The 25,147-nt window shown below is 37.6% G+C and overlaps 2 protein-coding genes across 3 annotated transcripts; both read right to left on the reverse strand.

The window, feature by feature from the left end:
- Nucleotides 1-685: 685 nt before the first annotated feature.
- LOC121422817 lies at nt 686-6,738 on the reverse strand. 2 transcript variants are annotated; one of them, XM_041618025.1, is made up of 4 exons: nt 6,499-6,738; nt 4,151-4,326; nt 3,420-3,536; nt 686-1,975 (listed from the first exon to the last, which is right to left on the reverse strand). In XM_041618025.1, the coding sequence occupies exons 1-4, from the start codon at nt 6,616-6,618 to the stop codon at nt 1,492-1,494; spliced, it is 897 nt and encodes a 298-aa protein (XP_041473959.1). In that variant the 5' UTR covers nt 6,619-6,738; the 3' UTR covers nt 686-1,491. The 2 variants fall into 2 exon arrangements, with proteins under 2 accessions (XP_041473959.1, XP_041473960.1); XM_041618026.1 differs by lacking the exon at nt 6,499-6,738 and adding an exon at nt 5,233-5,266.
- Nucleotides 6,739-9,379: 2,641 nt separating this feature from the next.
- Nucleotides 9,380-24,921, reverse strand: LOC121423358 (forkhead box protein K2-like). The gene is made up of 7 exons (XM_041618713.1): nt 24,498-24,921; nt 19,602-19,844; nt 19,033-19,333; nt 18,509-18,702; nt 17,273-17,450; nt 15,415-15,775; nt 9,380-12,484 (listed from the first exon to the last, which is right to left on the reverse strand). The coding sequence occupies exons 1-7, from the start codon at nt 24,860-24,862 to the stop codon at nt 12,096-12,098; spliced, it is 2,031 nt and encodes a 676-aa protein (XP_041474647.1). The 5' UTR covers nt 24,863-24,921; the 3' UTR covers nt 9,380-12,095.
- Between the last annotated feature and the right edge of the window lie 226 nt (nt 24,922-25,147).

The following is a 25,147-nucleotide window of genomic DNA, read 5'->3' on the forward strand; positions in this document are numbered from 1 at the left end:
TTCGACATCATATGTTCTATCTTGTCAAGTCGATATGTCCACATGGCGAGATATAAAGTGTACAATTCCCGGTAAGAATCACGATATATCGCCATGTTGACATGTAACATAATTATTTAAGTCGACTTGGCAAGATAAAATATATCGCCGTGTTGACATATAACTTTTTATAAGTGGACTGACTTGGCAGGATAACTTACTTATGGATCTCGCCATGCGGACGTAATAAGCTTATTTAGTCGACATGGCAAGATAAAGTATCTCGCCATGTCGTCAAGTCGATGGCATTTTAGAGGCTCCGTATGCGTCTAGAGGGTAAATTTCCGGAGGGGGGTAACAGTCCCCGCCGCTAAAAATATGGGGATAATATTTTCCTTGAAGTAGATGTCAGGGGGCGATTGTCCTGTAGGTCATCGTTATAGAACCCCATGGACTCGTATCATTGACGTTTTGACCTCTTGATGACATGGATTTCACTATATTGTCCTGATCATAATTTTACACACACTGCGGACTATCGGACCCGCGGTCTATCGGGCCCGCGGTCTATCGGACCCGCGGTCTATCGGACCCTCGGTCTAACGGACCCGCGGTCTATCGGACCCGCGGTCTAACGGACCCGCGGTCTATCGGGCTGTAACCGATATATGTTGTATGGGTCTCGGTTAGGTTTTTTTGGAAATACAATTTTAACGGACAGCTAGATGCAACAATTTCATATTCCAGACTTGCATACTACCAAACAACCTGATATGCATGTGAATAAACTCAAGATCAAGAACTACTTTCTGATATACAAGAAATGTACGTTCTGACTTAGCCAGTAGCACCACCTTAATTCATTAAGAATTATTTCTTTCAAATAAACCTTCGCCTGTGGGTACATTTGATACCTTTTGGGCACGTTCATCCACAGTCTTAATTTTTTGTAGTTACGTGGTTATGGATATTGTTGTGTTTTCAAGCAGTCTCAAAAGATTATATAAAAAAATATGTTGCAATTAAAACAACTACATAGAAATACACATTGCCCATTTAAAGGATGCTTCAGATGGAGTTAACTACTTATCTTTTACAATTAACTGTCATTGTCAACCCTGAAGATGTTTATCTCAGCACTCTACTTTGAAAAAGTTGCTAGCAATGTAATTTCGCTAATACCCCATAATCGCAAAATTAATTTGCTTCTAATATTAATAATGTTCATTGATTTCAATGGCGTGCTGATGCAATTAGTGAAATTTAAATGCCACCAAAAACCACAGATTCTGAAAGTCACATTTCCTTTCAGCAAATATCTCTTTGCTTTGCAGTATTGTAAAATGTAACAATGGCTTATACTTTTGTTTTATACACAGAGATGGGCGTGGGCATTTCGGCAGCAACGTCTGTTATTGAGTGTGAACACTAATAATGGCATAGAGTGCCAGAACCGTTCATTCAAAGATGAATACATACGGACAAAGTATAAGTTACCATTGAGTAAAATGGTCAAGGTTCTCGTGCAAGACTTTCTTCCCGATTCATGGAAAAATACTGCAAGACCATATTTATTGAACATGAAATAAAATCATGACATGTCCCCATTTTTGGGATGATATCATCTGGGACATCAATGATTAGGAATGGGGACGACCTATATGATTCTGGTAGATCTTGCCATTTGGAATTTGTGTGTGTAAATACTGCAAAGAAATGTTTATATGGGATCCCGTTTCGTCTCCACGTGAAACAATCACATGCTGGTTTGTCAAAACTAACATTGTAGAATGCAGTTTGTCTACTGATACTCTGTACCTTGTAACTATTTGGTGCATCCCCTGTTCTTACATCTGCCTTTCTTACTTGTTTGCTACTCTCTAATTGGTCCATGCAGAACTTTATAACAGACAAGGGACGGTTGTGTAGGTAGTCAGGAATATCTGTACTAAACTTTCTTGACTTGGAAGACGCTTTCAGGTTATTCCTCCTGTACCTGTAAAGGGAAAAAGCGAACAATAATATAAAAAATAAAATGTTGCTTCTCAACTGGTTCTGATACAAGATTCTTCTGATATTTGTAAACTAGGCCCAACTTTGCAAATTTGCATGTGTGGATATAAATATTACACTTGATTAATACTTGCGAATTTTCCAGGTAATCTTCAAATTGAGCAAAAATGCCCTGGGGTGGTATTCTGAGATCCATTTTATCTCAGATAAAATAAAATATTTTATCTCCGTTAAAATCAGTGAGATAAAATACCCTTAAAATCTCTCCGAATCGGTATTCTGAGAACCATTTTATCTTCATTTTATCTCTGTAAGACACACCTATTTTTTTTAATCGATATCCAATTAGAAACACGCTTTTATAGCTCTCTCATATCACTCAACCAATTGAAATCCATTCCGCCAGGAGGTGTGGCAAAGGGGCCAGATTGCGTCAATTTATTGACTTCAAATGCGCTTGCACTATACGCTTGCGCGTCTTTACGGAGATTTCTTTTTAACTAAAATGACTATACTCTCATCTTTTTTCGAAGTCTATATCGCATCTTTTCAAACATCATTTCAAAGACAATATTAGTAAAGAAAAGTCTTAGGAAATACTCTCTGATTGTACAGGAACAACGTTAAGGTGTTATTCTCAATAAATGTATAATTTTTCTTCATTTTCATGTCATCATTTGGGGTTAATTTACCTAGAAATACTGGTGAAATCAACGTCACAGAGATAAAATAGCCTCTACCCTCTTTTAAGTTTATTTTATTTTTTCTTCAAAGTAACATGGGCGCAAGCACATCATCTGCGTTGCAATGGCCAGATACGCGATGGGTATGTGTACTCAGGCATTGTTCTGTTGCGTATCATCTGTAGACACGCAAGATAAAATTTATACGCAAGATAAAAACTAAAATTTTATCTGAGAGATAAAATCTCGTCTCAGAATACCAATTTCATTTTAAGAGATAAAATAAAATATTTTAAAGATAAAATGACCTCAGAATACCACCCCTGATATTTTGACTTAAGCAAAGTCTTACTCATTATCTATGATTGGGACGGTGATATATATGCAATATCGAGCCCTTTAATGAAGTGTTACATAAGGGGGGGGGCACTTCCATGGTGGATACGCATGATGTGCCTTCGGATAGACCCCACTTTTCTTCAAATTGCCATGTACTCAATGGCTCCCTTTTCTTATCTTTTGCTACTGAATGACCTTATATTTTTGCCTTCTGTTGCTACTGGATGACCAGTACTCAAAGCCCCCCCCCCCCCTTTAAACTTTGTAACTTGGATGCTTTGGGGATAATTTGCAAACAAAGCACCCAATTTGAGTAAAATTTGATACTGCTATATGAGACTGACATGTAGAGTGTTTGGCTATTTTGCTTGTATATTATTATGATAAATCAGAACCAGTACAAACCTTGAAATCTGGATATTTAAAAACTTCCTTGACAATAAGTTTTGCTGGACAATTCTATTTCTTTGTAGGTTGGATGAGTCTCCTGGATTTAGTGCCAACATAGCCATGTTCTCCCACCTGTAAGGACAGCAACAAGCACATATATCTATGTACAAACTAATTTCAAATAATATAAGAAGGCATGTCAATGAAATTTTGAAGTTTCATGTAACATCGTAATCTATGCAGAAATAGATATATATATCTCTTGATTCCTGAGTAAAATGACACCAAAATCATTATAATTAGCCAGGCGGTTCTGGATATCAATATTTCAAAGTGGTAAATATTGGGATTTTCGAAGTTTGGACAAAAATTACCAATTAGCATATTTGAGGTTGTCTAAAATTATAAATACAGCCTTAAAAATGAATAATTTCTTCATGTTTCACGTAAACCTGTTCTAGACAACATATTTAACCTACAAAAATCCCATGTGAACTGAAGTTTAAAATAAAAAATTAAAATTAAAGATGGACCTACCCTTTGTTTTCCAAATAATGACTAATTCCAGCTCATTAATTATGGATAAATTACAATGACACACAGATTAAGTTCTGCTTTGAAGAAAATGCAATATCTGTGAGAAGTCTAAAATTTCAGATGCATACCGATTCAATAATATGAAAATGAGATGAATACTCCCATATCACACACTGGAAATAACACCACATTACAAAGAAAAATTATACCTGTTTGCGTTGATCTCGCTTGAGAATATTTTGCTTTTCCTTCCAATCCTTCCCATGGTGACACTCATATAGCAGCTTTGATACATAGGTGTATGGTATACCATCAAAAGGGATTGCTGCAGCAGGCACTGAAAATTTACTGGTTGCAACATCTTGCCAGTATATCCTTGGACCACCTGTAAACCAACAACATTGTCACTGGTAATGTTAACAATATCAAATTAATAACTTGATTTGTCCAGAAAATATGTCAGTAAATGGTAAAGATTTGGCCAAAACAGATGTTATAGCAACACATAACTTACAAGTTTGTGTTGATGATTTTATTGTTTAGTAATATAAATTTACAATAGGGTTTAACTCCTTTACTCTGTAAAGCCGCTCACAGTGGCACGCAAAAACTTGCACGATTTGCAAGAATTTCCACTTGTTTTTTTTTCAAATAGCTATATCAGTTGAAGTTTCGCCTGCATGCAGTTGATACAAAGAGACATCTAGCATCATCTATAATAGAAAAAGAATGATCCTTATACACTACACATATCATAAGCTACACCCGGTATCATACAGTGAAGGGCGAGGCGGTATAAAGGGCTTTCTGTCAAAATAGGACGGACTAGCTGCTAACACAAAAATAATAGTAGGCCTATATTGTACCACTAACACAAAAATAATAGTAGGCCTCAGGGTGACCAGAAGCCTGTTGCATAAAACTCTTTACCCAAGAAAACTCTGGTAAAAACTGAAAACTGAGGTTAGTCTGATTTCCGCCATTGACTTTAGCACAGGGTAAAAACTCCGGTAAAAACAACCTGAGTTTTCTCAGGTAAAAAGTTTTACGTAATTGGCCCCAGACGTCCCTTATTTCCCGGGATTGTCCCGTATTTTGCTCCTGCATGTGTCCCGGCGTCCCGACAAACCCTTCCCGGGACGCCTATTTGTCCCGTATTTCAGAATATTGAACAAAATGTAGTTTAAAAGTGACGAAATTTTATTAAATAACCAACAGCTGACGAAGGAGGGACAACAATTCAATCGATAACTGTAAACTTTTGCAAGTTCTACGGTGATTTGTTGCTAACCCAATACATTGCAAACGAACTGGCCTCCTGCCTGTGTGTGGCAGGCTATAAGCTAGGCATGGAGGATCGAAGCAAATTCTCAATGGTGCAAACAATCTCACATGATAAACAGGTTTCCACCAAAATAATCACAAAATCGCCGGGAAATTTTTATAATTATACTATGCATTCTCAGATTAATGATTTGGAGATGTAATCGGAGGAACAAGTTATTGACTTTCCATAGATCTAGTTGTTTCAGCTTTCATTTTGGGTTTTGGTGTGTACGATGCCGCGATGTTTCACCTAATTTCTAATTTTGACAATATGTTTCACTTTGAAATTTTATTAATTTCTAAAATATCTTATTTTTTAAGTTTTAAAAATACATTTAAAAAAACACCAAATAAAATTATGATTTTTATTAGATGATTGGATTTTTTGTTTACTTGAAGTTTGAACTTTTCCCTTTTTCTTTCTTTTATAAAAACCCTATCTTTTCTGCTTGCCCTTTAATTTTGTTCCATCTCTTTATTTCCTCTTTCTTTCCTAGACTTTTTCTTTTCTCTCTCTCTGTTCATTTTTCTTTCTTTCCTTCTTTATCAAATATCCTTTTTTCTTTCCTTCTTTCTTTCCTTATAATTACCTTGGCTTCCTTCTCTCTTCGTCTCCTGTTTTTTTTTTGTTCTTTCTCTCCTCCCATTATTTTCTCTTTTTTGCGTTCTCTCCTCCCTTCATTCTTCCCTTCCGCTCTTTCTTCCTTTCTTTATTTTTTCCCTTATTCTTTCTTTTGTTTCTTTCCCTTCCTTCCTCCAGTTTTCTTCTTTCTTTCTTTCAAAGAATGAAGGAAACATGTTTATTTCCTTCATTATTTTTTTCCTCCTTCTTTTTCTTACCTTTCCCCCTTCAATTTTCTCCTTTATTTTGTCTTTCATACATTTATTCACCTTCCCTTCCTTTCTTTCTTTTTTTCTTTCTTTCTTTCTATACTAATTTCAAAGAATGACGGAAACCTTATATTTTATCTCTTTTATTATTTTTTTCATCCTTCTTTTATTCTAACTTTGTTATTTTTTATTTTTTCCTTTATTTTCTTTCCTTCTCAATCATCTCTTTTCTTTCTCCTTTATTCTTTCGTTCACCTTCTCTTCCAATTCAATATATTTTTATCACAAGTCTAATACTTTGTGTGGGCTTCTTTGTTGATCTTCGTTTGTTAAATGTCCCGTATTTCATTTTGTGAAATCTGGTCACCCTGGTAGGCCTATATTGTACCATGTATCATACCTTTATCTCCTGTTCCTGGGCCTGGCCCCGTTCCTGGCCCTTCTTTGGCAGCGCGGGCGTGCATCTCGTCTGCTGGATTGTAAACGATGAAAATGTTGACACCTCATGATGCCTTATCATTTCCTCCACCGCTTCTTTCGTAAAAACATAGCCGAAATTTGGTCCCAGCTTTACATCAAAATTTGGGCAATCCTAAATGGACTTGTGCAGCCATCACTGGCATCGATGGGGCTAAAGTACTGGTAACCTAGGCCTAATACTTTTTTGTACGTACCGTACCGGTACGTAGCTAGCTCTACAACGCTATTTAACTCTATGGCTACAACGCTATTAAATTATGCGCGCTACAGAATACGTCATTCATAATGAATATTCATTTCTAGCTCCGGGCATTGGAATTCATTGCTTACCAATAACTAGAGTTCCGCTTACGATGCGCTGCCTGCCCGCCCCGCATTTTCGCTCAAAGATCAGCAAGCATGCTCTTTCGAAGTTAAAGTTACATTTAACTTAAAGATCTTAACTTACCTGTTGTGTTTATCCTCTACGAACTTTTCGAATAAATTCTCGGTGATCAGAATATGGCCATTGTACGACAAAAACTGTACTTTACGCATGATAATTCCTTAACTAGAACAAATTCCACGTCGACTGATAATTTTCCAAAGTCGGTTTGACTTTCAAGATGGTGGCCCTCAGTAACCAATTCCGCGTAACGTACACGCACGTTACGTTACGCCGGCCAAATCGACCGGCCGCTTCGATCGCGCCACGCCGCCGGTACGTACCGGGTAAATCCAAACCACATGCACAGTCTCCGGTACGCGGTCAATACACATCAAAGAGTTCAGTACTGCGCAGGCGTGAACGGAAATTGATGGATTTAAAGAGTACTTAAACACGGTTAAAGTCAATCTTCTCTCACGGATTTTTTTTAAGAAAAACTCTTAATTTTTCATGTACGACGTAGTCAGCCCCATGCAACAAGGTAAACGTTGGTAAGCTTTCGCCTCTCCACTTTTTAAAATAAACATAACTTTTTTTGTTAAAACGGCGATAAACGTGCTTAGTCAGCTAGGCCCCATCCACCCCTCCCCTTCCAAAATTATTCCGCGGCCCCTAAAGATATTATTCATACTGCCAAAGACAGAAGTTATATGTGAATGATTTTAGCATGATACTAAAATTTAAGCTGGAAACGAAAATAGAAATAGGAAAAGGCATGAACGATAAGTCTATCAGGATGCATGAGAAAGGCACTTTCGTTTATATCTGGTAAAAAATATGATATCGATAAACGGTATTTAATGTACGCGATTTTTAGAAATAAAACTCGGCAATACATGGGAATTTTGCCTAGAATTATTGAACCCATTTCTGAGACCAAGGCGTGTACACGAAACAGCCGATTAGATTCACCAGGTTTTGCATCCTCGATAATGGCTACAGGAGAGGTACAATAAAACTGTCTTTACAAGGTCGACACCATATACATGCTTGTCCACAAAAGAGAAAATTGCCAATTCATCTAATGCCATCTCGTCTACTTTCATTTAGTCGAATGTCATTTTGCACATCATTTCGTCCACCAGCCACTCCATCCAATCATCTTTTCGTCCAATCACCATTCTAGTGAATCTATAACCAATTCGTCTACATGTAGTTGGTCTAATAACCAGTTATTTCGTATAAAGCAGTCCGTCTAATATTCATATGGTCCAATAACCAAGTCAGCCAACTCCAGATAGTCCAATATCCTGACGGTCTATTTGTCCTATTTCCAATTTTGTCGTTATCATTTCGTCCATTAGTCAATCAGTCCAGTGGTCAGTTTGTCTAGTAGTTAAATGGGCTAATAACTATTTTGTCCAATCCTCAAATCATAAAATATCCACTTAGTCGAATATCAACTTGGTCCAAGATCCATTTTGTCTTATTCTTCGATGGGATCGAAATAATCTAATCATTATTACATGCACCTTATATTGATAAAATGAATGACAATGGTAGCTTCCTGGGTGGATTCTAAGAACTAGCGCCCTTACAAACACATAACTGAAAATATTAAAGTGGGAAAAATGAAGGGTTTGAATAAAAGAAAAGCTGTGCCAAATTTGACAGACCTCTGCCAAAAATAACTGGAAGGCGATTTCTTGGGTTTCGTGGTGACGGCATCATTACATCGATATCTCTGATGATGTACGCCAGGCTATGCGAGAGTGATTCCGACCTCCCCTGTACAGCTCTCATCATCCGGTTTTGCTATTAATTGCACTGAATGTGAGATAAAGATTCACCCAGGAAAGGCGTAGTGCAGTATTAGAAAATTTTACCATTTTATTTAATAAACAGTTAGTACTCGTGCTTGTCTTTTTCCTTCATGGACCCGAGTGTTTGCTAATTGGTTTTAGTAATTTTATTTTAGAAATATCAGTTTTCTTTTTTAGCGAAGAAATCATCAGACTTTATAAAGGAAAGTAAAAAGAAACTAAATAAAACAGTGAAGGAAAAAAGAAAGAGATAAATTTAAGTTAAATCGAGCAGGGCACCTTACACAAAGGTTAGCGATGAATAGCAAAATAAATGCCTTGGATTATCGTTGTATGCGTATTTTGCTCAGTAGTATACGGACTAGGAACCAATCAGAATTGTTCCTTTAAATCAGCAATCAATCGCTAACCTTTGTGTTACGGGACTCAAAACAATCTTTGACGCATGCAACTGGGAATTTGAGCAAGACTTTCAGTCATACATACCCCCACCCCAGTTCGCTATAATACCAAACCAAAATACTTCTTACACAAAACGTTACCTTCTCATCTAAACATAACAAATCTCATCTATAATTACTTTTTATACTGGATTACAAGAGTCTGAAATATATGTTTTCTTCGTCAGTAGTATATTTGATTTTATTCAAAAATGTTCATATTGATCACAATTCTCTATCACATAGATTCCACAAATTAGCATATAAAATCGGAAAAAGGGAATCCTCCCCTCCCCATCCTCCCCTTCATTAAATTTGGCATGCAAGTAAAAAAAAAAAAGAACCTCATATGACATTTCTTTATTAGTTCACTGAATGTTTGACTTTTAATGTGCTGGGGCAAACCGACTCTGTGGTGGGGGGGGGGGGCTTCTCTTACTTGCAATGAACCTTCGGGATCAGGAAGTACAATTACCCAAATACATGTAATCACAAGCCAACGCTCTTCATCTTAAGAAAAAAATATTCTGAGGACATGATTTACAATCCCACTACCTTTATTCATTAATCATTTATCCATTTACATTAACATGTATAATGGATTTCGACTTGAGGATTCAAAAAATTTTGCTCCAAGACAATTAATCCACAGATTTTTTGACTTGATGTGAAATGATCATACTAATACTGCAACCATTGAACAATTATTGGCCCAAAATGGCTTTTCAAGGCATACATGACCTACATATGGAGGATTGAGGGCAAGGACTTGTTGCATCAACCAAGAAACTATTTCAATACTGTTACATAACTGCTGTCTTTTACACACTGGCTGTCTCCCCCTAAAGACGAACTTACACTTGATTCACGGCAGGAAGGGGTAATTTTTTTTTACAGTACAAGACCTATCCATCAGAAAATTACAAATCATCAACCTATTCATGGCCAACATGATTGATCAGGCAATTAACATACATATATGAATAACGTTTTTTTTTCTGTCAGTGTCAGGCAAAATCACATTCATGTACTGTAAATGCGGCACTGGGAATCAACAAACACTAGAATAATACCAGTTTAACTAGAATACAATTTCACTAATGGGTGATGGTGATCATTTAAAAAAAAAAATTGTACAAAAAAGGGTAAATTGTATTTCTATGCATTACATTAAGCAATCATAACAATCAAATAATTGTCAAGTTTACATAAAGCTATATCAAAATGCACTGGGCCATGTAGCGATTTCACTAGTTCATACATAATAAATACAGAATAATTTGTTCAGCAGTGCATAATCAGTTTCTCCCCTAAATAACAACTATAGATCCACTGACTTCAAAATCATAAAATACACATCTGAGAAGAGTCGATCGCATCACATGCAATCACAGTTAATCAAGCAAAACACGTTTACATTCCAAAAAAGGCCCAACTTCTAACAGCTTTGTACAAAACTGGTCAATACACGTAGTATACCACCTATTGCCCTCACAAGTCATTAAAGGGCATTGAACACAATTCACAGAGTAGCCACATCTATGAATGTTACAATACTGGGTTGAATCATTAAGGCATACAAGTAACATATCAGATTAAAATCAACAAACACATGTATATATGTCATAACATGCATTTTACTGCTTTTATTACATGTGTCTACCATATTTATCCAAATGCACAACTGTAATGAACTGCGATGAGGGCAGCTCACACAGCGAAAGTTAGCGTCACTATCGTATAAAAATACACGCTCCTAGTGTGAAGAAAAGATAACAAGCACAATACCCCCTCCACGGACCAACTATTAGCAAGGATGTGGGAAATTAACCAATTAAAATTCACTATTGCAAGCCCATCCCTATTTCAGAATTCTTACAATCATCCTAATCATCTTTTTTTTGCCTAAGAAATCATCACATTGATAACATAGCCTTTACTGTAACAAGGTGTAATGAATCATGAAATTATCAGCTCCATTAAAATACCAAAGCATAGTAAACTTTTTACTTTCACTACTTAAGCTGCATCGTTGACTACCCACTCAGGATCATATAAAAAGAAAACACCACAGAGAACTCATGTCATGTGTATGATTATATACTAAATGATATTCACAGAGTGCCATAAGCTTTGAAGCAAATTTACAATCATATTTTTGATAAAATGTGATGTATATAGAGCAACATGTTTAATTGTTTCATACATGTTTAACCAATGATGAAAAGTAGCAATTTCGATAAAAAAAAAACAACATCAATTATACTTCTATCATGAATACAGAACTGAGCTGTAATCCTCAAAATTAATCTCAAATTTAGAATCTTGAAGTAATCACATGTGGCTAATAGTAATACCCCTTGAAATCTCTAAAAAGATAAATCAATAAAACTTAATAAAAAATAAATTGAACGCCGTGGGCATAAACCCCCTGATCTCAATAACTGTTCATAAAATAATCACACAGAATCATGAAAGGAAAACAAGAAAGAAAAGTGATTAGATTAATAGTTATCTGAAGTACACAGAACAAAAAATTCTAAAAACCAATAAATTTTACAAGTCCAGTCATCCAATGATTCGAGCTGTCCCTTTTTGAATGGACTATACATATACATATGAATATTTGTTAATTTGGTGGTAAAGCCAGAGTATATATATTTTGCAATTCCATGGGAAGGCAAACTAATTACAAAGTCATTCTCTCCAAATCCATCAACCCTATTCTCGACATCCATTTTCCTAATCATAATACCTACAGCATTAGAATAGCCCTGTACAACCTTGTGAGGTACCCTCTCAATGATGTTACATTCCTTTCCCTTTTTTTTCTGAATAACCTGCACTGCTTCTATATCCATGTTGGTCATTGATGCCATGTCCTCTCTCAACCCTCCTGCGGATCAGCCTTGATTCTTTTACTCTCAACACCATCCTGTCCATCGGTCTCTTCCTTGATGCCATCTAGAGGGCGCTTCATGTGACCTTGCAGCTGCTGCACGGCCGACGTCGTAGCCAGCATGACAAGGGGCGAGGAAGTGGCAGCCTGGCTGGAGGTCTGAGGGGGAGCCATATCCACGCTGTGATGGTAGTTGGCCACCACGGGGAGTTGAGGAGGGGGTCGGTAGTGGCTGGCAGGAGGGAGGAACGTACCTGCGACGGTAACGACATGATGGCTGTCGGAGGATGCCGGCTGGGCAGACGAGGAACTGGTTGCTTTCAGATGGGGCTGCGTCAACATGATGGTTGCAGGGGGTAAACCAGCCGATGGCTTCTCTGTGGATCATGAACAAAATTATTGATTAAACAAACATGCAACACTTACAACAATTCTCAAATAGCTTCTAGTCTACATGAGACTGGTTAGTAAATAAAGAAGCTTTAATAGTAGAAATTATGATTTGTAAACGATTTTTCAGCATTACTCCTATTTGTTTAAGATCGCATGCTCGATCTGTAATGAAAATCACAAGTCAGAAAAGATTGAAACCAGTGGGATTTGAACCGGTCATCTACTGCTTGCCGGGCAGTGACTTAACCACCAGGCTATTCTGGTTCACAGCCAAGTCATGATGAACTGGGGCCGTATTCTGAACATTGTCTTTTCTCCATATTTTATCTTTTCTCAGAGATATGACAAAATCGGTATTCTGGTGGATGTCATTACTTTTGTAACAAAAATTGTCATAAATTTTGTCGCTACTCTTTAGCGCGCACCAAAAATACGCGGCTTTAAATGCACGTAATGCTTTTATACAAGCAAAAGATATGACAAAAGTTATGACAGGGGGATAGCAGTCATAAATTTTGTCATATCTTTTAGTACCAAATATCCTGATACCCTGCCGACTGAATGACAAACATATATTATTTAGATTAGATTGTGGTATTAGTTTCACTCATCATCCATGACAATTTTCAAAATTATTTTTTCATGCTGCAATTAGTTAGGCCCTACATATTTATTCCTCCTTTTTTTCTCTCTGTTTTCCTTCTTTTTCTACTTCTCCTCTAAAATCCTTCAAAGCTGTCTCTCTATGTAATTAAGCGCAGATCAATATACGCGTAGTTGCGCGATGCCAGCAACTGTTTTGGGGATATGCCTACCTGGGACAGGGCCTATTGGCTAGAAGGGCTCCCACTGGGTACTAACGATGGTTTTAATTGGTTTGCTTCCGAAAAGATGGGCAGGAACTTTGAGAGATGTGACAGGGAAAAGACAATGTACAGAATACCGATTTGTGACAATCATAGCGGTGTCACATCTCGGAGAGAAATGACAAAATTTATGACAAAAGTTATGACAGTGTTCCAGAATACCACCTCAGGAATTCAAATTCATTTACCTCAACCGAGGCGAGGTAAATGGGTACTGGTGGGTATTCCTTAATCTGTTTGCATATGAACGCCTACCTTAGCCGGGTAATATAGAAGTGACTTGGCCATAAACCAGAATAGCCTGGTGGTTAAATCGCTAAATGACTCACATCCTACCGGGTACCCATTTAGCACCTGGGTTGAGAGAGGCAAAGTGTGGATTATAAAAGGACCACCAGACCGCAGGGGGATTTGAACACACGACCCTCTGATTACAAGGCGAGTCAGAACCGCTACACCACGGCTCCTCCACATTTGTTTACAAATTATAATTTCTCCTATTCAAACCTCTTTATTTACTATCCATTGTTCACGGCAAACTGCATTTGCAAACTTAGTCAGAAAGAAGAGGATCGAGGGTATTTGAATTCCAGTTCATTGTGACTTGGCAGGGACCAGAAAAGCCTGGTGGTTAAGAACCAGAATAGCCTGAGGTTGTATTCTGGAACACTGTCATAAATTTTGTCATATCTCTTTGAGATGTGACACCGCTATGATTGTCACAAATCCGTATTCTGAACATTGTCTTTTCCCTGTCATATCTCTCTAAGTTCCCGCCCATCTTTTGGGAAGCACACCAATCAAAATCATTGTTAGATCCCAGTGAGAGCCCTTCTCGCCAATAGGATGGCCCCGTGGCAGGTAGGAAGTATCCCCAATAGTCACTGGCATTGCGCAACTATGTGTATATTGATGCGCTTAATTACCAAGAGAGACATGGAGCTCTGAAGGATTTAGAAGAGAAATAGAAGAAGGAAAACAGAAAAAAAAGGAGGAATTAATATATAGGGTCTCACTAATTGTAGCACGAAAAAATAATTTAGAAAATTGTCATGGATGATGAGTGAAACTAATACCACAATCTAATCTAAATATTATCGTTATATGCTGGACATTCAGTCAGCAGGGTATCGGGTTATTTGGTACAAAAAGATATGACAAAAATGATGACTGCTATCCCCCTGTCAATACTTTTGTCATATCTTTTGCTTGTAAAAAGGATTACATGCATTTTAAACCGCATATTTTTGGTGCACGCTTTTGAGGAGACAAAATTTATGACAATTTTTGTGAGGAAAGTTATGACATCCACCAGAATACCGATTTTGTCATATCTCTGAGAAAAGATAAAATATGGAGAAAAGACAATGTTCAGAATACCGCCCCTGGTCGTTAAGTCACTGCCCGGCGAGCAGTAGATGACAGGTTCGAATCTCACTAGTAGTGGTACCAATTATTTCTGACTTACGATTTTCATTACAGTCGAGCATGCAGTCTTAAACACGTAAGAGTGATGCCGAAAATTTGTTTACAAAAGAGACTGTTTATATCCCATTTTGAAAAAAAAATATCCAGATATTGTAACAATGGCATTTCTTTGCTAGGCTGTTATAAAATTCTCACTTGGTTTTGAAAATTTTGTATCTCAGGGTGTAGCAACCTTGAGCGCAGCTCAGAAAAAAAATGCATTTTAGCAATATGACAATGGTGGCAAACCTAAAATGTGACCAGCAAGGCCAAAACTGACTGAGTTGCAACGGAGGATTCCATGTAAATGGTAAAAATAGTAAATTTAGTCTTCAAGAAGTCAAAATTAGAAAACTAGTCAATCTGAAAGAGTACACCTTGTTATCCTTGCTGTCAAATCTGAGCTGTAAAGTTAACTAAAACAAAAAAATCCAACTTTCATTTTTTCTGGAGTGCTAAGAAGTTTCATTAAAAGTGCAAATCGTGCAATCTCTGTGCAATTGCAGTTACATTCAGGAGAAATGTAGAGAGCAAAAAGTCAAGGTTGTCTCGATCAACGAATAATGGTTGAGATTCCTTACCTTCCACTTTCATTTCTATGCCATTCTTGTCTCCACCAGCACTACCCCCTCCTCCAGCGGTGGAGCTGTCCTTCGCCTGGTGACTGAATCCTCCCGCGGACGAAGTGACATGACCGTTGCTCAGTGATGCCTGCGCAGCCCCTTGCGTCCGCGATGACGTGATCACAGAGGCCATCTGAGGGTGGATGGCGACAACAGGTACACCCTGAGGTGGGGCGCTCCCTGCCAGGGCGGCGTGGGATGAAAGGGGTATGATACCCCCACCTCCGGGGAGGGCTGCCATGTGGGCAGCATGGCTAGCAGCCTGAGCACCCGTCGTGGTATTGATAGGAGATCCGGGGCTAACTAGACTAACCTTCACCTGCAAGATATCATACGGAAACACCAAATTAACTTTTTACTTTATAATTCAAAGTAGGTATTCAAATTACTTGTGATAACAGAATAAGCAAAGCAAAAACAGACAGATGCAAGTATTTAAAATCAATTCATTTTTATGGTATGGAAAATGACTAGATGGGTAACAAAAATACACAAATTAATAGCAGGATCACTGGCACATATGAAGACTGGGAGAGGGAGCAAGTATTGGTGGGAAAAAAAGAAAACAGAAAGAGAAGGGCAGAAAGGAGAAAATACAAAAAGAGAGGTGTGAATTCTAGAAAAAGCCTATAGAGTACAGTAGTGTGACATCATCAATTTTCACTTTTTGCATTTCAGCATTTTTCATACAATATTTTGGTAGAGCATGATGAAAAACCCCAACAACCCAAATATGGTTGGAATCAGTCCGTGGAGCCCAATGATATGACCTCATGAATACATAATTAGCTCCACTGAAGTCAATGTATTTTTGGCCTGGTGGTAAATGTTAGGAACCAGGGCCTGTGTTCCATAAACGAAATAAGCATGCTGAAGTAAAAATTCTACGAATTTTGTCTTATTTTCTGTCTAAGAAAAATTCTAAGCCAAAATGCATATTCCATAAAGAATTGGCTAAGAATTTTGTCTTAGAATTTGGCTAAGAGGTTTGCGTGACTAAGACAGATATAAGAATGGCTAAGTAACTTTTCTTAAAACTGCAGTCTGTATTTCATAAATACAACATGGCTAAGAATTTAGCCCTAACTTTAAGACAGTTGTGAGTTGTCTTAATTGTTTTAGTTTCAAGGTTATTTCCGCCCACGCCTTTTCTTTATCGTGAAACGCGATACTTGAATTAAGCTTGGGTCTCAAGATTTCTTCCCTTTCTCTTATTTTGGCTATCAACGTGATTTTCTCTCCTTTAGTGAAATTGGCCTTCCTTTTTCTCTCAGCTTCCATCTTGATATTTCTTATAATGCGATTTTTGCTGTAACACATAAAATGCATAGACTTTTTACCGCGGAGCAGCTGTTAGGTTCGCGACAAAAGTTGCACGACGTTTCAATTTTCTCATGATATCAGAGAATTTGATGAGACTTTGGCTTAGCCATATCCTATGACTTCAGACAAATGTCTTAAAGTTTATAGAATATCGTTAGGGAAGATTTCTTAGACTGGCAAAATGACTTCAACGGGGCTAATTATGTATTCATGAGGTCACATCTCAGGCCCCCATTGGCCGATTCTCACTTAAGTTTGAAAGTGGGGGTTTTTCATCATGCCTTACCAGAATATGGTATCAAAAATGCTGAAATGCAAATAAAAAAAAAATTGTCGTCATTACTTCGGTACTCTATTGTCAAATCAAGGACAAAATTATGCCTCTTTTAGGTCACCTGACTGCTCGCCCCTCTCCCCATTTTATGGGTTGCAGCACGTCCTTCAGGACATAAAGAATGAAGTTTTATCTTAAAAGCAACTTGTTTTTGTTTACCTCCTGCATGGCTTGTGTAAACCTCTGATGATCAAGCGGACCATGATCTTGGCCCTCGCCACCCCCGCCAGCATTGTTCATGTTCTGCGGAGCAGGTGAACCTTCTCTCGAGAGTGAATCGGGGGTAAACGTCCCACTGAACTGTGTGACGTGGGTAGGTGATGATGGCGCAGAACGGCTGGAGGATCGAACAGGAAACAGAGGCGACAGATGAACATTGAATTACATCACTATAAAATGATTCATACTGACATAATGTATATGGAATATATCATACACCTGTATCATCTAAGAGTGGGCATGCACTTTCTCCTGATAACATCAAAATACATCAACACTAATAATAAGAAGAACATCAAATTAAGTCTTCTTTTAGGCCCAAATAAAGGTGGTATTGAAAACCCACGGTTGAATCCATGATTTATGCAGATTTCCTGTATAAATTACGCTTAATTTTGGGCGTATTAGGCGCATGTATAAAAAATTTCACTGCTGATACATATTTTATTCATGAGTCCATTGTTTGAAGAGTTGGCCTCATTTATTCAAAACAGTGGACTCATAAATAAAATAACGTGAATAACCACGGCAAGAGGCGTCAATTTGGCGCTCTGTTACGAAAGCACTGGACCTTAGACATTTTTTTATCAAAAATAATTTTTTATTTTTTTATCAAAAATAATATCAAACCTGCTGAACAATTTTTTGCCTATGTGATGTCTCACCATGGAAGAATTATTTCAGAACATAAATTCGGTGTAAGCATTCAATATCAGTGTCTTGACTGAATTAATTATGTTATCATAAAATTGTAATGCACTCTGTGTCAAAGTTCAAAAATGTAAAAGTTGATGATCAAGAAGGCAATTTCTTCAAATAGATGGAACATCAAAGAAGGAATAAAGATGTGATATTTTCAGATGGCATTTGCTTTATTCACTAAAAAGCAGTGTGTGGTGTTTTATCAGTCAGATCAGGAACTTGAATATCATAGAACCGTTTCCACCTCTGAATTCTTTTTGACATGTATTGTATCCTCATTTCATGTTGGATGCCTCAAAAGTATAACAGTAAGAGCGCATCATTGAAGAGCAATACTTACCAGTGGACCATCATGTCATGACATTTTCCTCAATATCATGGAAATACATTGATAGCTCAAGGGGATTATTGATCTTTCCCACAATTCCATCAATTTCTATCCTGTATGATGAAAGAAACAACAGGTACACCTACCTTGATGTGACCCCACTAAAGGGTGTCCTGAAGCAAGGCACTCCCCTTTGTCGTCTTCTCCTGTAAGCTTGATCCATTAGCTTAGCCTCTGACCCGGGGTCAAGCCGCCAGAATGACCCTTTGCCAGGCTCTTCTTGCGATCGCGGAACCTTGATGAAGTACCGATTTAACGACAAGTTGTGCCGAATCGAGTTCTAAAAGACAGAAAAGAAACAAAAAGTGCCCATGTTGGATTTATGTAAATGAACAGAAAACAGGAGAGATGTTACTCCAGTTCGATGACAAGCGATCTGTAAGTCATCACTAGAGATTTATCTTAAAAATGGAAACACAAAATGGTGAAGAATGCTTACAATTTTTAGATCGAACACTTAAAAACATCTTCAATTGGTGTACAAAAATATAAAATATAATTAAAAACTCACATCCTAAGAGTTTTCTCATCAGATATGTGTCACACTAAAAACTGAATCAGACTATGTTGTCATTCTTGAAATCAACTCTCACAAAACATTGATTCATACCTGCCATCCCTTGTCTGCTGTTCTATAGTACGGATATGTCTTTGTGATATAGCTGTAAATTCCACTGAGAGTCAACTGCTTATCTTGCGCTGACATGATAGCCTGGACTATGAGCTGGGCGTAGGAGTAGGGCGGCTTGGTCTCATCCCGGGGACTACCGACGTCATTACTGGACGAGTGGCCTTCCTTCTCATCAACAGCTGCAGCAGCTGCAGCAAATGCCGCTGCGGATAGGTCTGGAGCCATCATGGCTTTCTGACTGGTCCCAGCTCGAGGGCTTGTAGGGCATGAGTTGACAGCACTGAGTGAGATAAAGACATAAAGAGCGTGCAATGCATCATACATGTACACTACCTGTGTATCAAGTGAGCCACCTGTGTGGCATTACTTTTATTTCTTATTAAACTAACATGTAGATCGCTTATGTTCAGGTTGGAAGGGGACAGAAATGATGGCACTCAATATTTTTCTAAAGTCTCCTATACTGAATCTACTGTATTGTCATGTTGGCTGTGGTGCAATTGTTCCTACTGCTTCAGAAATCTCTTTGGATAGCCACAGAATCTTACCTTATCGTCCCAGTGGGAGAAGGGTACGGACTGGCATAGGTTGCATCGGAAGGCGGGATGTCTATCTTCAAGGGAGGCATCATGGCTTTTCGTTTGACAGGACTGGGCTCCTTGACTGCCAAGGGTGCAGGAGGGGGCTGCTGAGGTTGAGGAACCGGCGGTGCTGGAGCAGGGGGTGCAGACTCACTGATTAACGCCTGGAACATGATCTTGATACTTGTGCTGGGAAACCGTAGGATGCATCTGATGGGAAGAAAAAGTACAAAATTATTCAGGGTCAGTGTAATGGCAAATCGGCAAATTATCCGAAATCAGAAAGGCCACTGTGAACAAAGGATTAATTTAACATCTCATCCAATCTTGTGTCCACTAATGCCTTTCTCTGATCAAGAAAACAAACAAAATTATATACTGAATGTTCATGTACAATATACAATGTATTTTTGTAACACAATTTTGATTTAATATCATGCATCACTAATTGGTTGGAAAGGAAATGTTTTTATTATATGTACATGTAACTTTCTAACTCTACAGTACATGCACAGGTATATCAAAATTGGCTAAAACTTCAGCTCATCTTTTCCTGTCCTTCAATGTGAACTTTATACACATAATACATGTAACTGTGTGTGAATGGAATTGAAATTTAATGATAAAGAATTATAACATTCAGGAAATACATGTATGTACTGGACACTGTACACGTATGATAAACTTGATACACATGTACCGAGTCTCAAGAACAAGCTAATAATAACTTCAGCTAACATGCAAATTCATGAGTGATGGTATTACATTGTATAATACTTTGAGTACCACAAATATTGTACTTCCAAGTACTTCCTCTCTATATGTTATTGTAAACTCATCATAACAAATCTCACACTTTCCCTCAAATACATGTACACATGTAATGTACATTTACAATGTACATGTACACATGTACATTTGCAATATGGATCCATCCATGAGAAAAGTGCAATGGATCTGAAATCTAATGGCAGGTGTATGTTAAACTGATATTTACAACATGTACATGTATTATCTATATTGTACTGCAAACTCTTTACATACATTATGGTATCCCATATAAAAAAATTCAATGTATCAAAATGGAAATTATCTATCCTTTCTTATTACAAATGAAATACATTCCATCATTGGGAAATCTTGAATTTTCATTTGGTGTAGAAATTGTCTCTCTCACAATCAATTTCTCTATTAAACAAGTGGAATGCCTCTGGCTGTCTCACCTGCATCACGCAATTCAACATAGCAGCAGTGCTGACTTTGAAAACTATTATAACTCGCACAAGATGTTCAGTGATACTTGGTTACTCTTATTTCCACGTTTTATGAACTAGACCTATACACAGAGATACTGTAGGATGGTAATTCAACAAATACCCCCAATGTGGCCAAAGTTCATTGACCTCACATGACCTTTGACCTTGATCATGTGACCTGAAACTTGCACAGGATATTCAGTGATACTTGATTACTCTATGTCCAAGTTTCAAAAGTCAGATCAATAAACTTGCAAAGTTATGATGGTAGGCCTAATTCAACAGATACCCCCATTATGGCCAAAGTTCATTGACCTTTGACCTTGGTCATGTGACCTTAAATGCGCACAGGATGTTCGGTGATACTTGATTACTCTTCTGTCCAAGTTTTATGAACTAGACCAACATACTTTCAAAGTTATGATGGTAATTCAACAAATACTGTAGGAGCTGTTATTTTCGCGGGGGTTTTATTTTCGCGGATTTCGCGAATTGCCGATCGGCCGCGAATTTAACAACACGCGAAAATATTGACACATTTCTAAGTCAGTGCCAATGCCCCCAGCAGCAAAGCTTTGCTATTGAAAGCATCCTGCATAGTCAGAAAAAGGTGATGTGCACCTCTATATGTACAGAAAATAGGCTTAGAAAGTACAGTTAGTGATTCAAAAAGTTACCTAGAATTTCACTTTTTTTTATTTCTCAAACAAAATCAGGGCCTAAACTATTATCTAACATTATTTTATCAATATTTGTACACTCACTGTAATATTAAAATGTATTTTCCATGAAACAATTTGATTTTATTGTCATCTGATTGACTCTATACACACGTATTGGTAGCTATTTGCATCCTCATTAATATTCATAAGTCACATGACCAGAATTTTGAAGGTGAACATTCTGTTCACAAAATTCCACAATTTTACACTTTTTACCAACTTTTTGAAAAAAGAATCGAACCAAACACAAATTCCAAAGATTGCTTAACCCTATAGATCCTGTGGCATGATGAATTTTTAGATCTAAAGGTTAAAAAATGAAATTTAAGCCACTTTTTCCACAATTTGTAACTGTTTTTACAGGAACATATTTATGTATAAAAGACATATCAGCATGGTAACTTTGAGGAGTGTATAGATTAGCACATGAATTGCACTAGTTTTGCTTCTTTGAAATTCTGTGGAAATGTATGGTACATCTTCCGATCGCGAATTTAACAACCCGCGAAAATGTCGGGACCCCCGCGATTCGCGAAAAATTCTGTACGCGAAAATAACAGCTTTTACAGTACCCCCAATTCGGCCAAAGTTCATTGACCCTATTAAAATGACCTTTGACCTTGATCATGTGACCTGAAACTTGCACAGGATGTTCAGTGATACTAGATTATTATTATTATTTCCAAGTTTCATGAATCAGATCCAAAAACTTTTAAAGTTTTGATTTGTAAAATCTTCAACAGATACCCCCAATCGGCCAAAGTTCATTGACCCTATGTAAATGACCTTTGACCTTAATCATGTGACGTGAAACTCATGCAGGATGTGTGGTGATACTTGATTAACCTTATGTCCAAGTTTAATGAACTAGGTCCATATATTTTCTAAGTTATGACGACATTTCAAAAACTTAACCTCAGGTTAAGATTTTGATGTTGATTCCCCCAACATAGTCTAAGTTCATTGACCCTAAATGACCTTTGACCTTGGTCATGTGACATGAAACTCTCATAGGATGTTCAGTTCATCAAATGTCTGGTACTTTCAAATCAAGCTACATGACGCATCGGAGGATATGCGTCATGTACGTGTACATGTGGCTTGGCGAAGTACAAAAAGAAACAAGATGGTGACAGGTTTCCCCGTCTTTTCATAACATTTTTGTTTTTTAATGAATTCTTACTTAAAAATTAAATCAATATCGTATCTATGACAGAATTGAAGTTAAATCCCATTCAGTGCTAGATCTTTTAGAAGGAAAGTAAAAATCCATGGGGGCGAAAATTTCATTTTTTCCGCGGTACACACACATGCACGTGATGCAATCCCAGGGCTACGTGGAGAGTAAGCACACATTAGTAAATTATTTTTACTCTCTAAGAGCCTCCTAGCTAAGGTGGGCCGCAGAGAACCCTTTCCCCACATCTAGACGCTGTAGCTAAGGCTAAGCGTCGCATGATCATGAACCACAAATTTACTACCAGTCCTATCAGTAGAGGCGCACGGCCAATATGGGAGACAATCTCCTATATTGGAGACTTGCTTTGCAAAAGAAAGAACACCAACAAAAGCATAATTTTTTTCCACCCAAAATGTACCGGTACATCAGAAGCCCATGAGTTTTGTGTGTGGATGAGAACAAAAATCCTTATCAAAACAAAATTAGACGGTGAATTTTTAAAGCAGATGGTGAAAAGGGGTAATTTTTCATAAGGAATCTGCTTATCACATTGCTGCCAAGGTAATCCTTTTGAAGCAAGTGTAAACAAAGGAAATTGGTCTCCCAAACTGGAGACTGTCTCTGAAATTGGATACCCAAATTCTTTAAAAAGGTCTCTGATATTAAAGATAATCTCTCTTATGGGAGACAGTCTCCCATATTGGCTGTGTGCCTCTACTGCCTATGAAAGTTTTCCATCTGTGTAGGAGGAGGTCTGAACCACTGAGAAAAATCAGAAAATGTTTCTTAAATACTTCTCCAAAACACTTGTTTTTTTTTAATAAAAAAGTGGGCCTTACAGAAAAATTACCAAACACGAGTAAAAAAAAAAGCAACATATTTACGCCTGCTTGAGCGCGAGCTTGGCATGCATCATAACTTTTATTTTAAAATCAATATTAATCTTTGTATATAGTAACAATTGTTGCTGATTATTTTTACTCTATTTACCGATATATATCACATTAAGTATTACAAGTACCCTTGTTCATTAGGGGGTCTACATCTTATGGCAATATCCTGAAAAAGGTGCGGTTAATAGACCCTTACCTTCGGTAGCCCTGGCCTAAATCATGAAAGTGGGATGCAACTTCACTTCCGACATTTCTACGTACGCCGATTTCATTTTTTTTAAACAAGAATTCAATAAAAAACGAGAAAAATATTATGAAAATATGGGGATAACTTGCCATCGTGTTAACATCGCCGTCTTGATATCTTTGAATTTCGCCAAGAAATATTGCAATAACTAAGTTAAGCGTGGATTGTCTTGGCGAAATATATAGAGAAACTCAATTCGGAAAGACTTCTTCAAACTTCACTCACACAATTTTTTTGTAGTAGTTTATTATTCATTCAGATAAAATCATACATACATAATCAAGAAAATATAAAACTATAAAAAAGATATATATATATATATATATAAATAAATATACACAATTTATGATTTTGTGTACACCCGTACACGGGACGCATGAATCGCATTGCCAGTCATATTGATCCCGTCAGGCGTCACACTGAGCATGGCGAGTGTGCCCGACACTCCCCGCATATAGTCCGCGCAGTCAGAGCCCGAAGTCCAACATGTCCAAACAAACTAAAGCTTTTGGATGTTCAGGAAAACAAGACATTTTAAAATATGAAAAAGGGAAATAATACTCACGTCCTAGGCAGCTGCAAGGGTGGAGCACCTCGTCTTTGGAATATGCCATCCACAAATATACCATTTTTTCCAGTGCAATTTAAGAAAAAGTTCGGGCTTTCGCAAATTATTTCGAGATGTTTACGTGAAATAAAACTCGAATGTCCCATGTTTACATCGACCTCCCCTTGTTTGCTGTTTCGGCCAACTGTGATTCTGTTCTTACGGACTAAATACTCAAATTCTCTGCCTTCTAACCGGGCGAGAATGACTCCTTTTTGACCACCATCATTCCAAGGAACCCTTGTTGGACTCGCTGGAGCAGATTTAAGAGCCAGAAGGGCCCAGGCATCGTCGTTTTCAGTTGCCTGTCGAAACGTGGCCATTCCTACCCTCGATCACAGCAAGACCAAAATGGCCGATACACACGAAAACATTGCTGCACCGGAAGTACAATTCCTTGGTAATCAATATCCCAGCATGCCTTTTTTGTATTCACAGAAAGCACTGAAGAAAACTTACATGCAGTGTGAAAGTGGTATTTTCATCTCTTCGCACGTGTTTGTAAACAAATATAAATAAATACAAAACATGAAGATAATTTATGCTGAATTATTCAAGAAATGGTAAAAAAAGCATACTTTCATCCCAAATCATACCCAGAGGTTGCG

The sequence above is a fragment of the Lytechinus variegatus genome, chromosome 10 (genome assembly GCF_018143015.1).
Source record: "Lytechinus variegatus isolate NC3 chromosome 10, Lvar_3.0, whole genome shotgun sequence".
Taxonomy (NCBI): domain Eukaryota; kingdom Metazoa; phylum Echinodermata; class Echinoidea; order Temnopleuroida; family Toxopneustidae; genus Lytechinus; species Lytechinus variegatus.

Coding starts and splice junctions, on each gene's coding strand:
- LOC121423358 (XM_041618713.1), bottom strand. CDS start 24,862: ATGGCCACGTTTCGACAGGCAACTGAAAACGACGATGCCTGGGCCCTT. Junction 17,451..18,508: donor TTTAGTGGGGTCACATCAAG/GTAGGTGTACCT, acceptor TCGATCCTCCAG/CCGTTCTGCGCCATCATCAC. Junction 15,776..17,272: donor TTACACAAGCCATGCAGGAG/GTAAACAAAAAC, acceptor GATATCTTGCAG/GTGAAGGTTAGTCTAGTTAG.
- LOC121422817 (XM_041618025.1), bottom strand. CDS start 6,618: ATGATAAGGCATCATGAGGTGTCAACATTTTCATCGTTTACAATCCAG. Junction 4,327..6,498: donor CCCAGGAACAGGAGATAAAG/GTATGATACATG, acceptor GTTGGTTTACAG/GTGGTCCAAGGATATACTGG. Junction 1,976..3,419: donor TTAAATATCCAGATTTCAAG/GTTTGTACTGGT, acceptor TTCCCTTTACAG/GTACAGGAGGAATAACCTGA.